The sequence below is a fragment of the Hydra vulgaris genome, chromosome 10 (assembly GCF_038396675.1).
Source record: "Hydra vulgaris chromosome 10, alternate assembly HydraT2T_AEP".
Lineage (NCBI taxonomy): Eukaryota > Metazoa > Cnidaria > Hydrozoa > Anthoathecata > Hydridae > Hydra > Hydra vulgaris.
The window spans coordinates 19,224,836-19,243,217 of record NC_088929.1 but is presented as its reverse complement, the minus strand read 5'-3'; the positions used below and the strand labels follow the sequence as shown (position 1 = coordinate 19,243,217).

Below are 18,382 nucleotides of genomic sequence, written 5' to 3'. Positions count from 1 at the left end.
CCATGCTTTTTTACGTATAAGATTGTTGTACCATACTCAATTTTCATCACCAGTAACAATTCGATGCAGGAAACCATAACTTTTTTGTTACGAGAACAGCTGTTGGCTGGTAAAAAATTGTCTATTGATGTCCCTTAATTTCAACTCATATGGCACCCAATCTCTTTGGTTTTGAATCATTCCCAGTTCTTTATAGCTTCTCGAAACTGTTAATTGATCAACTCACAATGTATCTGCAAGCTCTTCCTGTGTCTTGCATGGATCTTCATAAAGTAATGCCTCCAATTCGGTATCTTAAAACTTTTTCTCAGCGCCAGGATGTTCTTCATCTTCGAGGTCAAAATTACCATTCTTGAATTGTTGAAATCGACTTCTGCATGTTTTTTCTGAAAGAAAAAATTTTGTCACTGTATGTTAACACTAATATTCTATGTGTCTTAACTGCTGTTGTCTTTTGGTGGAAGTAAAAGAATTTCCCATAAAAACGATATTATAGACACAAACTCAAACATGTTTAAAATTTTGGATAAAAATATCTTTACACTCCCGCAGTTGAAATTGGACTGATGTTTGCAACCTAGGGTTTTAGCTTTCAGGTAAAATTTATTTCAGCTTGAATGGATATATACGTGCCAAATTATGAGTATCAATACAAATCGTCATTTTCGAAGCTTACTCCCAATACTTTATGAATACCAGACATAAAATAGATTTATGTCAATTTTGAATTTTCACTTCTTACATGATATAAAACATGTGTAAAATTGAATAAAATTTGATACTTCAAAAATCAATTAAATTTAAGTAACCATAGGGGGGAGGTTATTCAAAAAAAAAAAAATTAATTGTTTACAGTTTTTTAAAACTGTTTTATTTATTATTTACTTATTTCACTTTTTTCAATTTTTACTTCTTGACAATAGTAATAAAAAAAAGAGATTAAATTTGATCAAAAGTCAAAATTAATAAATATCACCACCAAATAAAAAATAAAAAATTAATATATATATATATATATATATATATATATATATATATATATATATATATATATATATATACACCTTTTACTAATTGAAGATCTGCTGCTTTTTTCTTTAACCAGTCATCTTTAGGTTTCGAAAAAATTATTTTATTTGAAGAGCTTGGTTTTGCAAAAGAATCACATTGAGTAGTAGCAACCTCCAAAGAACCAATCAAATTCTGAAAACAGATAAATTCTTAGTCATACTTAGACATTCAAACAGACAGAGTAATAATTATTAACATTCAAACAAATATTTTTGCTCTGATATAACTACAACAAAATTACTTGTTAGTTAGTGAGGCCACAAAATCTTTTGACCAAGAAATCTTTATATATTTTATAAGTTCCAAGCAATAGTAGTTTTAAACAATTGAAAGAAAATAAGTGTTAGAAAAAATATATATATAAATACCATAAAACTGGTATTAGGGGTAACTTTGATAAATTTTTGGGCATTGTTGCTAAGTAAGTTTTCAGTAAAACATACTTTTTTTCTTTTTTTTTTTCTGATATAACATTATACTTTTTCTTTATAGGGTTCCATTCAAAAAAAAATGTCTTTTTGTCTTACTATATTTTTTTCATCTCCAAAATTTTATCAATTTCACCCCTTCATTTTGGGTGACTTTGATAATCTAATAATTTTTTATTGGTTTATTAATTTAACCTTCCACAAAAGTGTCATCAATGACACTTGAGACAATTTAGTAAAACTTCAAATAACTATCAACTGATATTTTTTTGGAGCTTTACTAAATTAAAACACAATATAAAAACAAATTTATAACATTTAAATGATAAAATTATTATTAAAAAAAATAGGGCCATCAAATATACCCACAGAATAAACAAAAACAATTTTTAATGTTAATATATTAAGTTAAGTCAGGTAAACATAGCAAACAATCATAATTAATAGTTAAAAAAAAAAGGTGGTAAAATGTAGTTAATAAGATATATTAGTAGTAATTTTAGATGTTTATCTAAATTTAAAAACAAAAAAAGATCTGAAAACAAAAAACCACATTTTATAAAGTTAGACATATCTTTGAGAGACATATATAAAACAATAACCTATCAACTGGTGTCAAAACTTGACTACTAACTAAGTAGTACTACTATGTAGTATATCTCAACTGCTGTAAGGTACTTGTTTAAAAAATATGTTTTAAAGATTTGATATTAATGCTCTGAAATCAAATGCTCTAAGATCAATTCTAATAGAGTTACTTAAGGGATTATATCAATATTTTACTTAAGATTATAACAATACTTAAGGGATCATATCAATATTTTACTTAATATTATAACAATACTTAAGGGATTATATCAATATTTTACTTAGGATTATAACAATACTTAAGGGATTATATCAACATTTTTTACCTTAGTTAACTATAGCTATATTATAGCTGATATTATTTGTCGTTGGTTGAAGATATAGCGATATGTATGTGAGAGGTACAGCAACAACAATACTATCTGGAACTGGATATTTAAACAAATTATTGGATCTTTTAACTTTTCTTAGAAACCTCATGATATCAGATGAAAAATGTGAAGCTAAATTATCTCCAATAACAACCTTCATTCTTGTAAGCGTTGCTGCTGGTTTAAAAATTTCACTGAACCAACGCTTTAATGTTCTAGAATTGAACTAACTAGATTTTGAATTGTTGAATATGCTTCCAGGAGGGTCACCGCGTTTCCACTCCATATAATAAAAGACAGAAAGAAATTGACCAGCTACAGTACATAGTACTGTAGCTGGTCACCTGCCACCTAGCCACCTGCACCTAGCCACCTGCCACCTAGCCACCTGCAGTACATAGTACTAACAGTTCCTTTGGAAAGCTGCATTTTTCTTAAGCCATTTGTCAACATTCAAGGCCATGTTTACAAACTATTGTCTTAGAGTCTTGATTATCACTCACATTTGTCTTAACATAGTTGCATATATTATGCATGGTTGTATGTATTATGAACAGTTGCATACATTAGTATTATAACAACTATATTATGCATAGTTGCATATATTTTGCATAGTTGCATATATTAACATTGTTACATATATTAGTATTAAAAATGTTTTGTAGTGTAAAAGATAACTCATCAAAATATATACAATCTGAATTTCAATCAACTTCGGCTCTTGCTGGTTTTATGTAGTCAGTAATTCTGGCAGTCAGTTTGTTGCGAACAATAACTTTATTGTTCGCAACAAACCGACTGCAAGTCAGGCTATTTGACAGTTGATGTATGTACTGAAGCCCCCGGCAGCAGGCTTTTTCAGTATGACATCACACATCACTGACAGCAGTATAAGATATATAAGTATATATATTTATTTTTTATATTTATATTTAATATATTTGTTATTTATAAGTACCATATATATATATATATATATATATATATATATATATATATATATATATATATATATATATATATATATATATATATATATGTATATATATATACACATATATATATATACATATATATATATATATATATATATATATATATATATATATATTATATATATATATATATATATATATATATATATATATATATATATGGTACTTATAAATAACAAATATATATATATATATATATATATACATGATATTTATAAATAACAAATATATATAAATATATATGTATATATATATATATATATATATATACATATATATATATATATATATTTGTTATTTATAAATATCATGTATATATATGTATATATGTATCATGTATATATATATATATATATATATATATATATATATATATATATATATATATATATACATATATATATATATATATTTGTTATTTATAAATATCATGTATATATATGTATATATGTATCATGTATATATATATATATATATATATATATATATATATATATATATATATATATATATATACATGATATTTATAAATAACAAATAAATAATGTATGTTTTATATCTATGCATATCATATATGCACATTTATTAACATATTAGGCACATTAGAAAATGTATCTACATATATACTTATATATCTGTGGCTGAGTAAAAGAAGTAGAAGAGATACTTTTAGTAGAAAAGATTTTTTGATTTTCACTTTTTTTATCAATCCACAAATATAAGTGTGTGTGTGTACACATATATACATGTAAATGGTACATAAACATATATACATGATATATAAATATGCAAGTATATATTTTTATGGATACATAGGAATAAATGTATATTCATGTCTTTGTGTACATTTATTTAAGTATCTGAATAAATGCATATATGTTCATATATTAATCATAGGTGTATACATGTATTGATATGAATGTTACAGATATTTATAACTATGCTTATGGTGTTTGCACAGACGTTTCAAGCTATTTTAGGATGTAAGTCTAGTTTTCAACACTTGGTAATAAATTCATCACCAAAAGTCATTGACACTCATTGTTTAACTTATCAACCAGTGTTAGTGTGTTAGCAACTAGTATTAACAAAGACTTTGCCAAAAGAATTTTAGCAAATAATAAAAATATTGTAAATGAATTTTAACAAATCATCAGCCAAGAACCAAGAGACCGTATGTCCATTTTTTGTGTTTCTGAGAAAATCAAGTTTTGAAAATTATTTGTAAAGACTTTCTGCCAGGATGTCCAACTAATTTTTTAAATATTTTGAAAAGTTGTTACATTCTTAAGACTAGATTTATTAGACATGCGATTAGTTGTTGAATATTTCTTAATAATAAACAGAAAAAACACAAAATATGGACATACGGCCTCTTGATTCTTGATATCTAAGATTGATTAGTGCCTGTTTCTTTTTTTTTTAACAACATACTTTTGTGAAACAGGCTTTTCAAGCTTATTGTGCATGCATTCGTACATTGTACAACAAGCTTGAAATGTACATTCCCACACAATCGAAACTTTAGTCACACGTAATAGGAACTTAAAAGTTGAGTCTTTAAAAATGGTTTACAATGTAAACATTTTATTCATTTGTAAATATTAAGCAATACATATAACAATTTGTTTTGTTGATAAACTATTATAAATCAACTATATAAAAATTTGTAACAAAAAAATATGGTGCTTATAAATTAAAAAAAAAAAAATCAGATATTTAGAATTCAAAAAGTTTGTTTAAGTCAACATACATCATCAACAACAAAAAATCAGATATTTAGAATTCAAAAAGTTTGTTTAAGTCAACATACATCAACAATATTCATTGAATCTTGATCTGATTTCTGAGATAAATGATTATTTGATAGTATTGATAGTCTATGAACAAGTGATCCAAGATCTTTATATACAGTGGGTAAGTATCCATTTGTATCGAAATATAATGGAGCTTGAGAAACAAAAGTTCGTAATGCACGTATAGCAGCACGAAAAACAAACGAAAAATTCTCTGGAGATTTATTCTAAATTACAAAGTAAACAACTTTTAAAGTACTAAAATTTACTAAAATATTCCAAAAGTAATAAAATTCAAGAAAAGAAAAAATTACTGCTATTGCAAGATTTATGTCCAAATCTACTTTACGTAGATTTTGTTCTAACTGTTGAATATTTTTTTGTAACATATACGTCATGCGAGATAAACGATGAATTTGTTCTTCAGCACGTATTCTTTTTTTATTTATTTCTTCATAACCGTCAGAATCTATATAAGTATTATTAATAAATATTATATAAGTAAAAACAATAATTATAATAAATATTATATAAGTAAAAACTTATATAATATTTATTCTTCTAAAGTTTCAAAAAGCAAACCTTTATGTCAAAACCAAATATATGTATTAGGATTTATTAAATAATAAAGTATTTTTATATTGTAGATATTTTAAATAAAATCATGCAATCTTCAAATATAACTATGAATGTGTGTTTATATCTCTGATATCACACTAAAATAGCCTGCTGTCAGGAGTGTCATACATTGAGTATCTTATAGCTTGCTGCTGAATATATTTTGACTAACTTATAGCTTGTTGCCGCAAAGGACTGGTGCTACTTCAACTGAGGATTCAACATTAGACAGCAATCTTTTCTTTCATGACTCTTTATTTTTCTTTTTCTGAAAATACTCTATCCACTATAAAGGTAGGGAAAATTAGTAACGACTTGTTATTTATTAATGCTATAGTAGATGCTATAGTTCGCAAGCAACTTTACTCAATATCTATATTTTCATTGTTAAAAGGTTAAATTACATCAGTTGCCTATTTTAAAGTACCGCATTGTAATTAAATTAAATTAGAAACCACGTTAAAAATCATTTAAAGTATTTATCTTTATAGAATATTTATAAAATATCTTTAAATTAAACAATATCGTTATAAAAAAATTATTAATAAAATTTAAATAAGTTGTTTGAATAAAAAATTTCCTTATTTTGAAAAACTTATTTAAACTTGACAAAATCGTCTACTACTCATAAACTAGTTTATCATTTCTAATCGACGTTAATTCTATAATCAATAAAAAAAACTCAATCATAATGGAAAACTTTTTTAAAAAAGCAATTTCAAAACTAAAAAAATCATCTTTTCATAAATTTGTCACACATATGTAACAAATTTATGAAAATCATCTTTTCATAAATTTGTCACACATATGTAACAAATTTATGAAAATCATCTTTTCATAAATTTGTCACACATATGTAACAAATTTATGAAAATCATCTTTTCATAAATTTGTCACACATATGTAACAAATTTATGAAAATTTATGAAAACTGTTATACATACCGCAAAAACCACAAAAAAAACACAAAAAAACCACAAAAAAACCACAAAAAAACCACATTCAATATTTTTTATTTTTTGCTTTTGCAGAAAAACTGTTAGTTTCAACTGAAATTTTAGTTATTGTCAACTGAAATTTTAATACTTTTGGTGTGCGCACCCCAAAAACCGCATTCAAATAATTGGTTGTATCTATGCAATCAGTGAACTTGAAATTTGGTGTGACTAAATACTACTTAATCTGCTTCAAATAAAAACAGTTACTGCTAACTTAGTCTAGGAAGAAATATCGGATGCACCACAAATTCCACAAAATTGGTACCCTAAAAATAACATTGATCTTTTAAAATTAACATATTTTAGGTATTTCACATGTTCTCAATTTTTACTTTATATATAATATCTTGATTCTAAAGATGTCTTTACAATGTTTTAAATTAAGTTTATATTGTATTTTTAACATTTTAAAAATCAGTAACATTTTTAATAGAAAATTTTTTTAGGAATTTATTAAAACTCACTTTGTGTTTGAATCTATAGCAAAATGCTAAATTATAACTTGCAGAGCTGTTTTGGTATAAAGGAAAGTTCTGCAGGGCAACTGATGTATTCTAAAATGTTTAACAATGACAAAACAAAAATCAATTTATTTTTTTTAATTTTTAATATTAAAAAATTATATTAAAAATATTTTATTTTATTTAATTTTTTACATTTTTATTAAATAAAGTTAGTAAAACACATAGAAAATGATGCCAAAAATTCAATCTGTGCGAGCAAATAGCAAGCCAGTCAACAATGGGGAGAAATTTCACAGATGCAAAGAACAAGCAGATAGAAAAAGCAGTAAAACTTTGTCTGGACCATAACCTTAGATTATAGCTATAAAGCTTTGAAGACTAGTTTCTATCCACTTGTCAAAGATAGAGAAACAATTTATAGAAGATTAGACAGAAAGATAAACAATAGTAATAATAGTAGTAGTAATAAAAACAACAATAAGAAATCACTTTTTAGATAACGCTTATTAACTGAACTTGATACATAAATAGCTTTGATTTTCACAAGGTGAGGAATGGTGCTTTTGTAGTGTTTTTACACTTGAAGAGAAGGAGTCAGTAGAAAAATATGTTAAAAACAGAAATAGAAATCTGCAAGGCATCATCAAGGCAGAGTTGACTAAACTCCTTCTTGACATCTTAAAGATAAGGGACTACATTAATAAATGATGCAAAATAGGTCGGAAGTTTGTTAAGTTATCTTCTAACGCAAAATCAGCTCTGGGCAACGGAAAGTAAGTCTAATGATTTTTTTATTAATGTTTACTGTATGGAATAAAGTTTACACAATCGACATAACAGCATAATACAAGTTACTTTTTTAACCTTTGCAGTTCATAAAATTAAAAGGCTTACTCATACTACAAACAACAAGTTTAATTTTAGCATATTGGTGCACTGCACTAATAAAATTAGGCCGGAGAATCACGCAAAGTTGTATTCTTGAAATTTGAGATTTCATGTCAGTGCTTTTCCACTGTTTGCAATAGGTATTGTCTCTGTATTTTGTCCTTTGTAATTGTTCCAGCAAAGAGCTTGACTGCTCTCTCAGCCATTTCATTAATGACTTCGCAATTGTGAACAAACATGGCAGCTTCATTATATGCTGCATAATTCACCCATTGTGTTGGTGGTAAGTTCATTCAACTGTTGCTGACATGCAAGAGCCTGAACAGCTGCCAAGACTTTGCGCCAATTAAAGATGACAGTTGTATTAGTGAAGAAGTTGAAAGCTGCTAAAATATGGGCATGCCCTTTGGAAGAAAGCCCATATTTCCACAAATTGGAAGACTTTGGGAGACTGACAAGAGTGTGGAGAAGAGCACAAACAGTGCTATCTCCTCAGTGAGATATCACAGATGTCTATTATCTGCTTATGTCATAGCTGTTATGTCATAGCTGCTTGTGCTATGGCTGGATCAAAACTTTTATACCAAACTGCAGATTATTCACTGATGCATTTGCAGCTGAACATGCTGAAAGCAATGCCTTTTTTGTAGAAAATGGCATTGAATAAGCAAATGCGACACAACTTGTCTATTATAATTTGTGAGGACTCTGGAAGCTGGTAAATATATAGGCTATCCTACCACTCAGATATCACCATCTTTCCTCAGAGTCATGGCACAGTTGGCACACTAATCCATTTCTGTTATTAATTAATAAGCAATCAAATACACAGTACTATTAAGTGAATTTAAATTTACAACATTTTCAATCGCATAAACGCCAACAGGAAGTCATTTTTCCACTTGTTACTTATAATTATCATAGCACATGAAACCTTGCAATATTACTGTAATTGCGTTTTAAAAGTACATTGTCACATTTTGGCATGCTGGTGGCAAGGCTTACAGTATTTAAATTCAACCAAAAATTTACCCATTTCATTTGCATGCATAAATGAATAGGGAAAAGCCAGGGAGCAAGTTTTTTACAAACTTTATTTTTTATCATTGACTTCTGGAGCACCCTGGTTTGTACATGTCAAGTCATTTTCTCCTTGGTTAGAAGAACAAGTCGCTGTAGTACCACAAATAGCTGTAGGAAAAATTATTCATCAACTTGTTCCAACATCAGAAGATAGAATGACAGATAGTGCCACTTTTAAGGCTGCTTGTCAAGAATTTGACAATTACCTTAATAAAAATGGGATAGAAAGAACTGTTGTATTATCTGACAAATATAGTTCATGATTCAGTTATGATGGTTTAATGTACCTCCTTTCAAAACAAATTTATTTATTTTTCTTCCGGACACTACAAACGTAACTCAATTGCTTAACCAGGTTAATAAAAAACTCTATGAATACAGAAATGCCAAGAATTCTCTTTTCAATCCAATGCAATCAATTGAGAAGGGTTTATGACCATCTTAGGAAATATATGGGGGAAATGGACATCAAAAAAAGTCTTTATTTCAAAGAGAAATAAAGACTTTTTTTGATGATTGAATCTGATGAGTCATCAGAAAAAGTAATTAGAAAAAATTCCTGATCTGTTAATTATTAGGAAAATAAAACCAAAACTTGAAAAAGCACCTACATGAGTTAGTCAGGCCTACGGTCTAATGCATGCAAAAGATATTGCAGCAAAAGTGAAAGAGATGAAAGAAAAGCAACAAAAGCTATCAGAAAAGAAGAAGCCAAAAAAAAAAAAAGAAGTTAAAGAAAAATTTATTAAATATAAAAGTGTATGTATTAGCAAACAAAGTATCAAGCTTTTCAGCCTAAGCAATGTTCTATTTGTCTTGATGTTATTTATTCAATTTACAGCAAAGCCGTGGCAGAGTTAATGATGTAAAAGCTGTGACAATTTTACCACCCAATCACTTCTCTAACTCCAAAACGCTGTTTTCACAACAAAGCAATTTATATGATCCTTATAATGAAAACGATGAAGATTAATAATCCTTTTTTTTTAATATAGAAATCAAAATACTTGTATATGTTATGCTAACATTGTAGTAACTGTTGTTATATCAATGTTATTTTAAGCAGTTTGCACAATTTTAGATGTCTGAACATTTGCTGTTCTGTTTAAATATTGTTTTGAGGTTTTTTGAGAATCAATTTAAAATGCAATTTTGTGTTTTTCACAATATGATGAAGTGAATTTTGCCATAATACAACTCTCTTCTTTTCGATAATGGTATACAGGTTTACAATTACTTGAAAAAAGCTTTTTTCAACATTTAGTCATAATCCAAAGGTGATAGAAAAATAATATTATTTTAAATTAAGATATGTCCTCTAGGCTTCTACAAAACAAAAAAAACTACATTTTTTGTTAAAATTTGAGCTTCCTTGCAAACAACTGAGCTTTTCGATAGAAAAAAACTACTTAAACCACTTTTATCCATTAATAGACACCAACTTTCATAGTATATCAATGTTTCAATATCTTGAATCTTTTACCAACTCCATGTTTACTTTTACCAACTCCATGGTTTTTGCGGCACGTATACCTGTGTATAAAGTTTACTAAAAAACTCTCTAAAATAATTTTGCCTCCAGGTTTGATAATGGTTTATCAAGCAATGCATTTATATACAGTTATAAGTGCATTAACCTCTTTCATATATTAGCACTTTTGAATTGGAATGAAGAAAATTTATTGACTCAAATCTACAAATAATAATAAACTAATAAAAAACAAACAAATTAATTAATAAAAAAATAAACTATAAATAAACAAAATAGTTAAATGTAAAACAAACATAAAAAAGTAATTAAAATTAAATTTGTAAAAAGGATTTTCTTTAAGATGTTTAAAAATTTTAAAAGTTAAAGAAAAAAATGTTAAACTAGGCATTTTAAATAAAATAAAAAATTTAATTTAACTTAATAAAATCAATGTTAAACTAAACATTTTAAATAAAAAAAAAATTTAATTTAACTTAATAAAATCAATGTTAAACTAGGCATTTTAAATTAAAAAACAAATTTAATTTAACTTAGTAAAATCAATGTTAATTTATTATTATTTAAAAACAAATTTAATTTAGGTATAATAAAATAAACTTAAATTAAAATTTTTTAAAAAACAAAAGTAGAAAAAAATTTATTTAACTATGTGTTTTTTTATCTAAAAAAAAATTATTTCACAACTGCGGTGAAAATGTTGCTACAACAATTACTGCTTAATGTTTTTCGCATAAACTATTTTAAAAGACTGTTTAATCCTATTGAAAAAAGTTTTGGCGTAACATAAATGGCTTAAGGTGAAGGTGAAAGGGTTTTGTACAAAAAATTCAAATGGCATAACGCTTCTTAACAAGGCCTGTGTATATATATATATATGTATATATATATATATATATATAAATACATATATATATATATATATATATATATATATATATATATATATATATATATATATTAATATATATATATATATTTATATATATATATTTATATATATATATATTTTAATATATATATATATTTTAATATATATATATATATTTTATTATATATATATATATATATATATATATATATATATATTTTAATATATATAATTGCCAGCAACAGGAAGTTCTAAATATAAAACTTTATAAAAGTTTTATCAGTTATTTAAAAGGCTAACACCTGTCCTTCTTTTAAAAGTTTTTCTTATTCCATTTGAATTTTCACCATAACTAATTAAAGACAAAAAACAGAAAAATTATAACTCGTATCAAAAGGTACAAAAAAGGAAACCACTATGTATAAGCATTTTTATTTTAAAACTTTTAATCTATTGACCTATTTATAAGATTTATAAGAAAAACTTATAATGTTAATTTTGACCATTTTATGCAGTTTTTCAAAATGAACAACTTTTGATGGAAATTTTCAACATTTTTTCTGCTTTTATAGTTTTTAAATTGCAAGTCGAAAATTTTAGACATCAATAAAATAAATCACCGCTTTTACTATGATGATGTGGCTGAGCACCTAAACTTTTAACAACATCTCCTAATGTTTTTGCATGGCTAATCAGCTCATTATAAAGCTGTAGTTCTTCGCTTTCTTTCTTGTTGAGAGTAGACAATCTTGTTTCTGTTTTTTTACTTGCTAATTTTTGTTCTCTTGAAGCAGTGGACTTTGTATCTGCATGTACACTTAAAGAAAACCTAAAAAATATTGGAAAGCTTTACAAATATATATATATATATATATATATATATATATATATATATATATATATATATATATATATATATATATATATATATATATACATATATATATATATATATATTTTTTTAAACATCTTCGCTTCCAGCAAGGCTGCAAGCAGCCACTAATTAAAGTTGGAAGTTACTGAAAGAGAAAAGATGAAGATTGTAGAGCAAGATAACAATTGCGGACGACTAAAAAGATTGCAAATTATATGAATCAGGAAAGCAAGATGAAGGAAGCAAATTCCAAAGAACTGATGTTTGAGGAAAAAAACTAGACAAATAAGCGTTTTTGGAGCACTTAGGAACAGTCACAGAAAAAGGATGTCACTTAATTGAATGACGAGTAACACGAGAATAAATTTTAGTAGATGGCACAAGAGACGCTAGCTCTTTAGAGCAGTGCCCATTATAGTATTTGTAGAAAAGAGAAAGAGAAGCAACATTACGACGATGTGATAATGGATGGAGGTTGGCTGCAAGAGCAGGTCCAACTATATTTACAATGCGTTTTGGCACCTTGTCTAAAAGAGAAAGGGCATCATTAGAAGATCCACCCCAGATATGGCAACAGTATTCCAAGCAATCAGAGAGTGATGGTTTCTTATCACGACAAGAATAAATGGTAGTATCATCAGCAAACAATGCCACCTTAGATGTGAGAATATCTGGAAGATCATTAATGTAAATTAAAAAGAGTATAGGGCCAAGGATAGAACCTTGAGGAACCCCTGAAGTTACAGAATAAGAAGAAGAGTGTTGTCCATCGAGGACAACTTTTATGCTACGATTGGAAAGGAAGGATTCAACGATCTTAAAGATGTTGCCAGATACACCATGGGAAGAAAGCTTATGGAGAAGACCAGCATGCCAAACTTTATCAAAAGCTTTTGAAATGTCGAGAGCGATGGCCTTAACCTCTCCACCTTCATCTAATGCATGATAAAACCAGTCAGTTATTACTGTTAGCAAATCAGCTGTAGAACGAGAAGATCGAAATCCATATTGATGGTCAGAAAGTAAGTTATATATATATATATATATATATATATATATATATATATATATATATATATATATATATATATATATATACATATATAATAATAATTGAGAAATAAGACTTATTTTTTTATATACAAATATTATAAGGTAATAAAATATAAATTACAATTTTTTTTATTATTATTGTGACAAATTAGGCAACAGCAAAAAAATACAATAAAAAGTTTTTAAAATATTTAACAAAAGGTTAACGACTAATAAAATGGTAACTTTTATGTGAAAAGTGATATTTTATAATGGGTTAACTGTTTGTTTATATCTGGATTTTTCCATTCAATGAACAAACTTTCCTTAATCTTAAGCTCAAATTTATTGGAGTCAGAATCCAATATCAAGAAACAATCATTAATATAATTATTGAAACAATTATTGTTAGCATGGAGATGCTTGTATATGTGTGAGTTTTTGTCTCCTGTAGTGCTCAATCATTTGTGTTTTAAGATGGTGAGAAGTTTCACCTATATAACAGAAATTACTAAGCATACAAATTTATAAACAATGTATGATTTGAACTCTAGAAGAGGATCTTTTGGTGAAAACATATTAGAAATTTTAAAGGAGGTAGAAATTAAATTAAAGTTTATAGGTTTACAATGTTTTTTAATGATAGAGTTTAAACTCTTTTTTGTTTGATCAGATATATTACCAACATAAGGAAGTGTAAAGCAGTTTTTCATGATTTCTTGGTTTTCGGACTCGTGTTGATTATTAGAAATAGTTTTGTACAAAATAATAAACAATCGTTTATTATTTTGTAAATTCCTTCATATGATGAAGGAATATACAAAATAATAAATGATCAAACTAAGTTTAAATTACTCAATAAAGAAGTTACTATTGGTAGGGAAACACAGCTTCAAAACTTTTTATGATTTCTTGGTTTTCGGATTCGTGTTGATTAGTAGAAATAGTTTTATACAAAATGATAAACAACCGTTGATTACAAAATAAAAAACAACCATTTATTATTTTGTATACTCCTTCATATGATGAAACTAAGTTTAAATTACTCAATAAAGATGTTACTATTATGTTCATACAATGTTACTATTCCTTCATACAATCAAACTAAGTTTAAATTACTCAATAAAGATGTTACTATTAGCAGGGAAAATGGCTAAAATTATACAATGAAGTCAAGTCAATATTTTACAAATGTTATGTTGATGACATTTTTGCTGCATTCCCATCAGAAAATGATGCATGCCATTTTCTTGACTATATCAATAAAAAATATAATTCAATATCTTTTACTATAGAAAAGGAATCTTATATCTCTTTCTTGGACAATTATATAAAAAAAATAAACAGTTTCTTATCTACCTCCATTTTTCATAAGGAGACATATTCAGGTCTTCATACTTCCTTTTGTAGTTTAATCTCTTTTTCACACAAGGTAAATTTAATTAAATGTTTAATTGATAGAGCCTTTAAAATTAATAATACTAAGCTTGGTTTTTATTATGACTTATAAATAAACTTTATAATTCTTATCTTACCAAAAAAACTATTTCTACTAATCAACATAAATTCGAAAACCAAGAAATCATAAAAAACTACTTTACACTTCCTTATGTTAATATATCTGATCAAACAAAAAAGAGTTTAAACTCTATCATTAAAAAACATTGTAAACCTATAAATTTTATTTTAATTTTTACCTCTTTTAAAATTTCTAATATGCTTTCACCAAAGGCAATTTTCTTCCAAAGGCAATCCTCTTCATATAGAGTTCAAATCATATGTTGTTTTTAAATTTGTATGCGCAGGAATATAAATTTAGAAACAGCGTATTATACAAATTTATAAACTTCTCGCCACCTTTAAACACAAATGATTGAACACTACAGGAGAGATAAAAACTCACACATATACAAACATCTCCATGCTAACAGTAATTGTTTTAATAATTATAATAATGACTATTTCTCGATATTGAATTCCATGCCTCGAATAAACTTGAGCTTAAAATTAAGAAAAGTTTGTTTATTGAATGGAAATATCCAGATATAAACAAACAGTTAAACCATTATAAAATATCACTTTTCACATAAAAGTTACCATTTTATTAGTCGTTAACCTTTTGTTAAATATTTTAAAAACTTTTTATTGTATTTTTTTGCTGTTGCCTATTTTGTCACAATAATAATAATAAAAAATTGTAATTTATATTCAGTGTTGAGTATTTTAAAAAGTATTTTAAATGAAAGCATTTAAAATACTATTTCAAATACTTTCGTATTACTTTTATTTTTATTTCAAATACTTTTATTCATTAATATTTTCAATTTTATTTCAAATACTTTTTAAGGCTATTTTTTATTTTGTTTAAAACATATAATAAATACAAAATACTTTTCCACCAACAGCAAATTATTTAAAACTTGGTTTCCAAAAGTTCTTTGGCTGGATTGTGCTGCCTTGGACCACCTTTGGTAATGGTATCTATTAATTTGTTATTTAATTACTATGATTAGAGGGAACCAATCTACCAAAAATCCCAAAATGGCGAAAGAGAGGAAAATGAAATTGTAGAAAATGAAAATGCTGAGAGTGAACAAGCTGTCCCTGCTATACTTGATGGAAAATTTTTCAAAATTATATCAAAAAGTAAAACTACAGGCGATGTTAAAATTATTGCACAGTGTATGTTATGTGTTGGTAAAAAAACTTACAGTGGTTCACTGAAAGCAACTTCTAATTTTACTCAACATCTTCAGGTATGTACATAACTACAAAAACACTATATTATACTGTGTATTTTATGTTTGTTATATAATAATCAGTAATCATTACTCATTAGTCATTAGATAGAAAAATTATAATTTAATTTCAATATAATATTATGAGGCACGTGCACATTTACTGAAAAAGAAAGAGACCAGACCAAATACAATTTATTGATTAATGTGGTATGGTATAAATATAAATATTAAATAAAATCGTTCAATTTAACAAACAAAGCAAACAATGAATAAAATATGTAATAAAATCATTCTCATCTCAAAGTCATAGTAGTTACAGCCAGTCAATTAGTCAAAGAAAAAACATTGAAAGTTAAACAAAACGGTTAAACCACGCACTAAACAGTAAAAACGATAAACACATAAAGCAACATAGACAAACACTAATGCTATAACATAACACAAATAAATGCAATAATCTCGGTTGATTGACTATTGTTGTTGTTGCAGAATGCTCATGGCAAAACGTGAATCAATGAATACAAGCAGCACAAGGTTTCAGTTGCAAAACAACGTAAGCGCTTGGTAGCTGAGATGGAATCTGGAGTTGGAGGTGAACCTTCTGCTGAATCTGGTCCTGCTTCTAAGAAGTTGAAATAAATGCACATTATGCCTTGAAATCAAACAGCCAATTCACAGGATGAAGTTGACAAGCTTATTGCTAACTACGTTGTGCAGGAAATGCGCCCCTTGATCACAGTGGAAAAGCCAGCGTTCAAAAATTTGATCCACGGACTCAATCGCAATGTCAGTATACCTTGTCGCAAAACATTAGGCAAGCAATTAAATGCCCATTTGCAAAAAATGCGTGATGATAAAAGAACAGTCTTCAGTAAAGTACCATTTGTTTGTACAACAGCTGACATTTGGTCAGTGAACCGAAAGAGCTATATAGGAATGACAGCTCACTATATTGATATTAGTACTGAATGCTCAGTATCACGCATATCTGTAGCTCTTTCCTGTCAACATTTTGTTGGAAGTCATACTTACGACTTAGTGGCTGCAATGATCTCAAAAATTCATAATGATTATGGGTTACATGTGGAAAAAATTACAGCAACCGTAACAGATAATGCCTCTAACTTTAACAAAGCCTTCCGAGAATATTTTATAGACACTAGCAGTACTGCATCTGGTTCAGGGATCTCTGCAACTGCTGAAGAACAAGTTCAGAAAACAGGAACTGATGATGATGATGAAGCAGAAAATTCTGACAATGATGTTTAAATAGCGGACATGACTGCAGTCTTAAATTTACCAGTTAGCGAAGACACGGATGCTGATACTGAAGTTGTTCTGCCTCACCATAAAGCTTGCAATAGTCACTTTCTCAGCCTCACATCAACTACTGATGCAGATAAAGCATGTGATTCTGATGCTAATTTTAAATGTCTTTATCGAGCTGCATTTGCTAAGTGTACCAGCATTTGGAATTTGCTTTGTAGAAGTTCCAAGGCATCCGATGCTGTGAAAAAAATCATCGCAAGGGCAATACTGATACCTGTCCCTACACGATGGAACTCCCGGTATGATGCATTGAAATGCATTCTTCAGTTGCAAGATAAGCTTGGCAAAATATGCGACATTTTGAAGTTGCAAAAGTTTAAAAAGCAGGAGTTGGAATGTCTAGAAGAGTATGTAATGATAATGGCTCCTATTGCTGTTGCCATTGACAGGCTACAAGGTGACAATGTGTACTTTGACGATGTATTTCTGACGCTGCACACCGTACAGCAGAAATTGCAGGACCTACAGCAGAAATCACTGAAGCATGCTAAGAAATTTGCAGAATGTATGCTTACAAGCTTGAAAACAAGATTTGAGGGTCATCAATCATTTTCTGAACATAATACCAGCAGGATAATTGCAGCAGTATCGCATCCCTACTTCAAAATGAGATGGGTTCCGGATGATAAAAAAGATTTCTGTCATGATCTCTTCATTCGTGTAGTTAAGTCTCAGCAGCAACAGTTGTTGGACAGAGCGAATACTATTTCTGACCCTGACCCACTTCCAGGTACTCAATCAGCTGG

General features: G+C 27.4%; 1 protein-coding gene across 1 annotated transcript in view; it reads right to left on the bottom strand.

The window, feature by feature from the left end:
- The window catches only part of LOC101236448 (uncharacterized), a 51,632-nt gene that overhangs the window by 30,566 nt on the left and 2,684 nt on the right, over positions 1 to 18,382 (bottom strand). Inside the window, exons 4-7 of the mRNA XM_065807429.1 lie at positions 12,281 to 12,489; positions 5,564 to 5,718; positions 5,267 to 5,476; positions 1,065 to 1,203 (exon numbers count right to left, since the gene is read on the bottom strand). Of these exons, the coding sequence (XP_065663501.1) occupies positions 1,065 to 1,203; positions 5,267 to 5,476; positions 5,564 to 5,718; positions 12,281 to 12,489 (713 nt within the window). The remainder of the gene's footprint in view (positions 1 to 1,064; positions 1,204 to 5,266; positions 5,477 to 5,563; positions 5,719 to 12,280; positions 12,490 to 18,382) is intronic.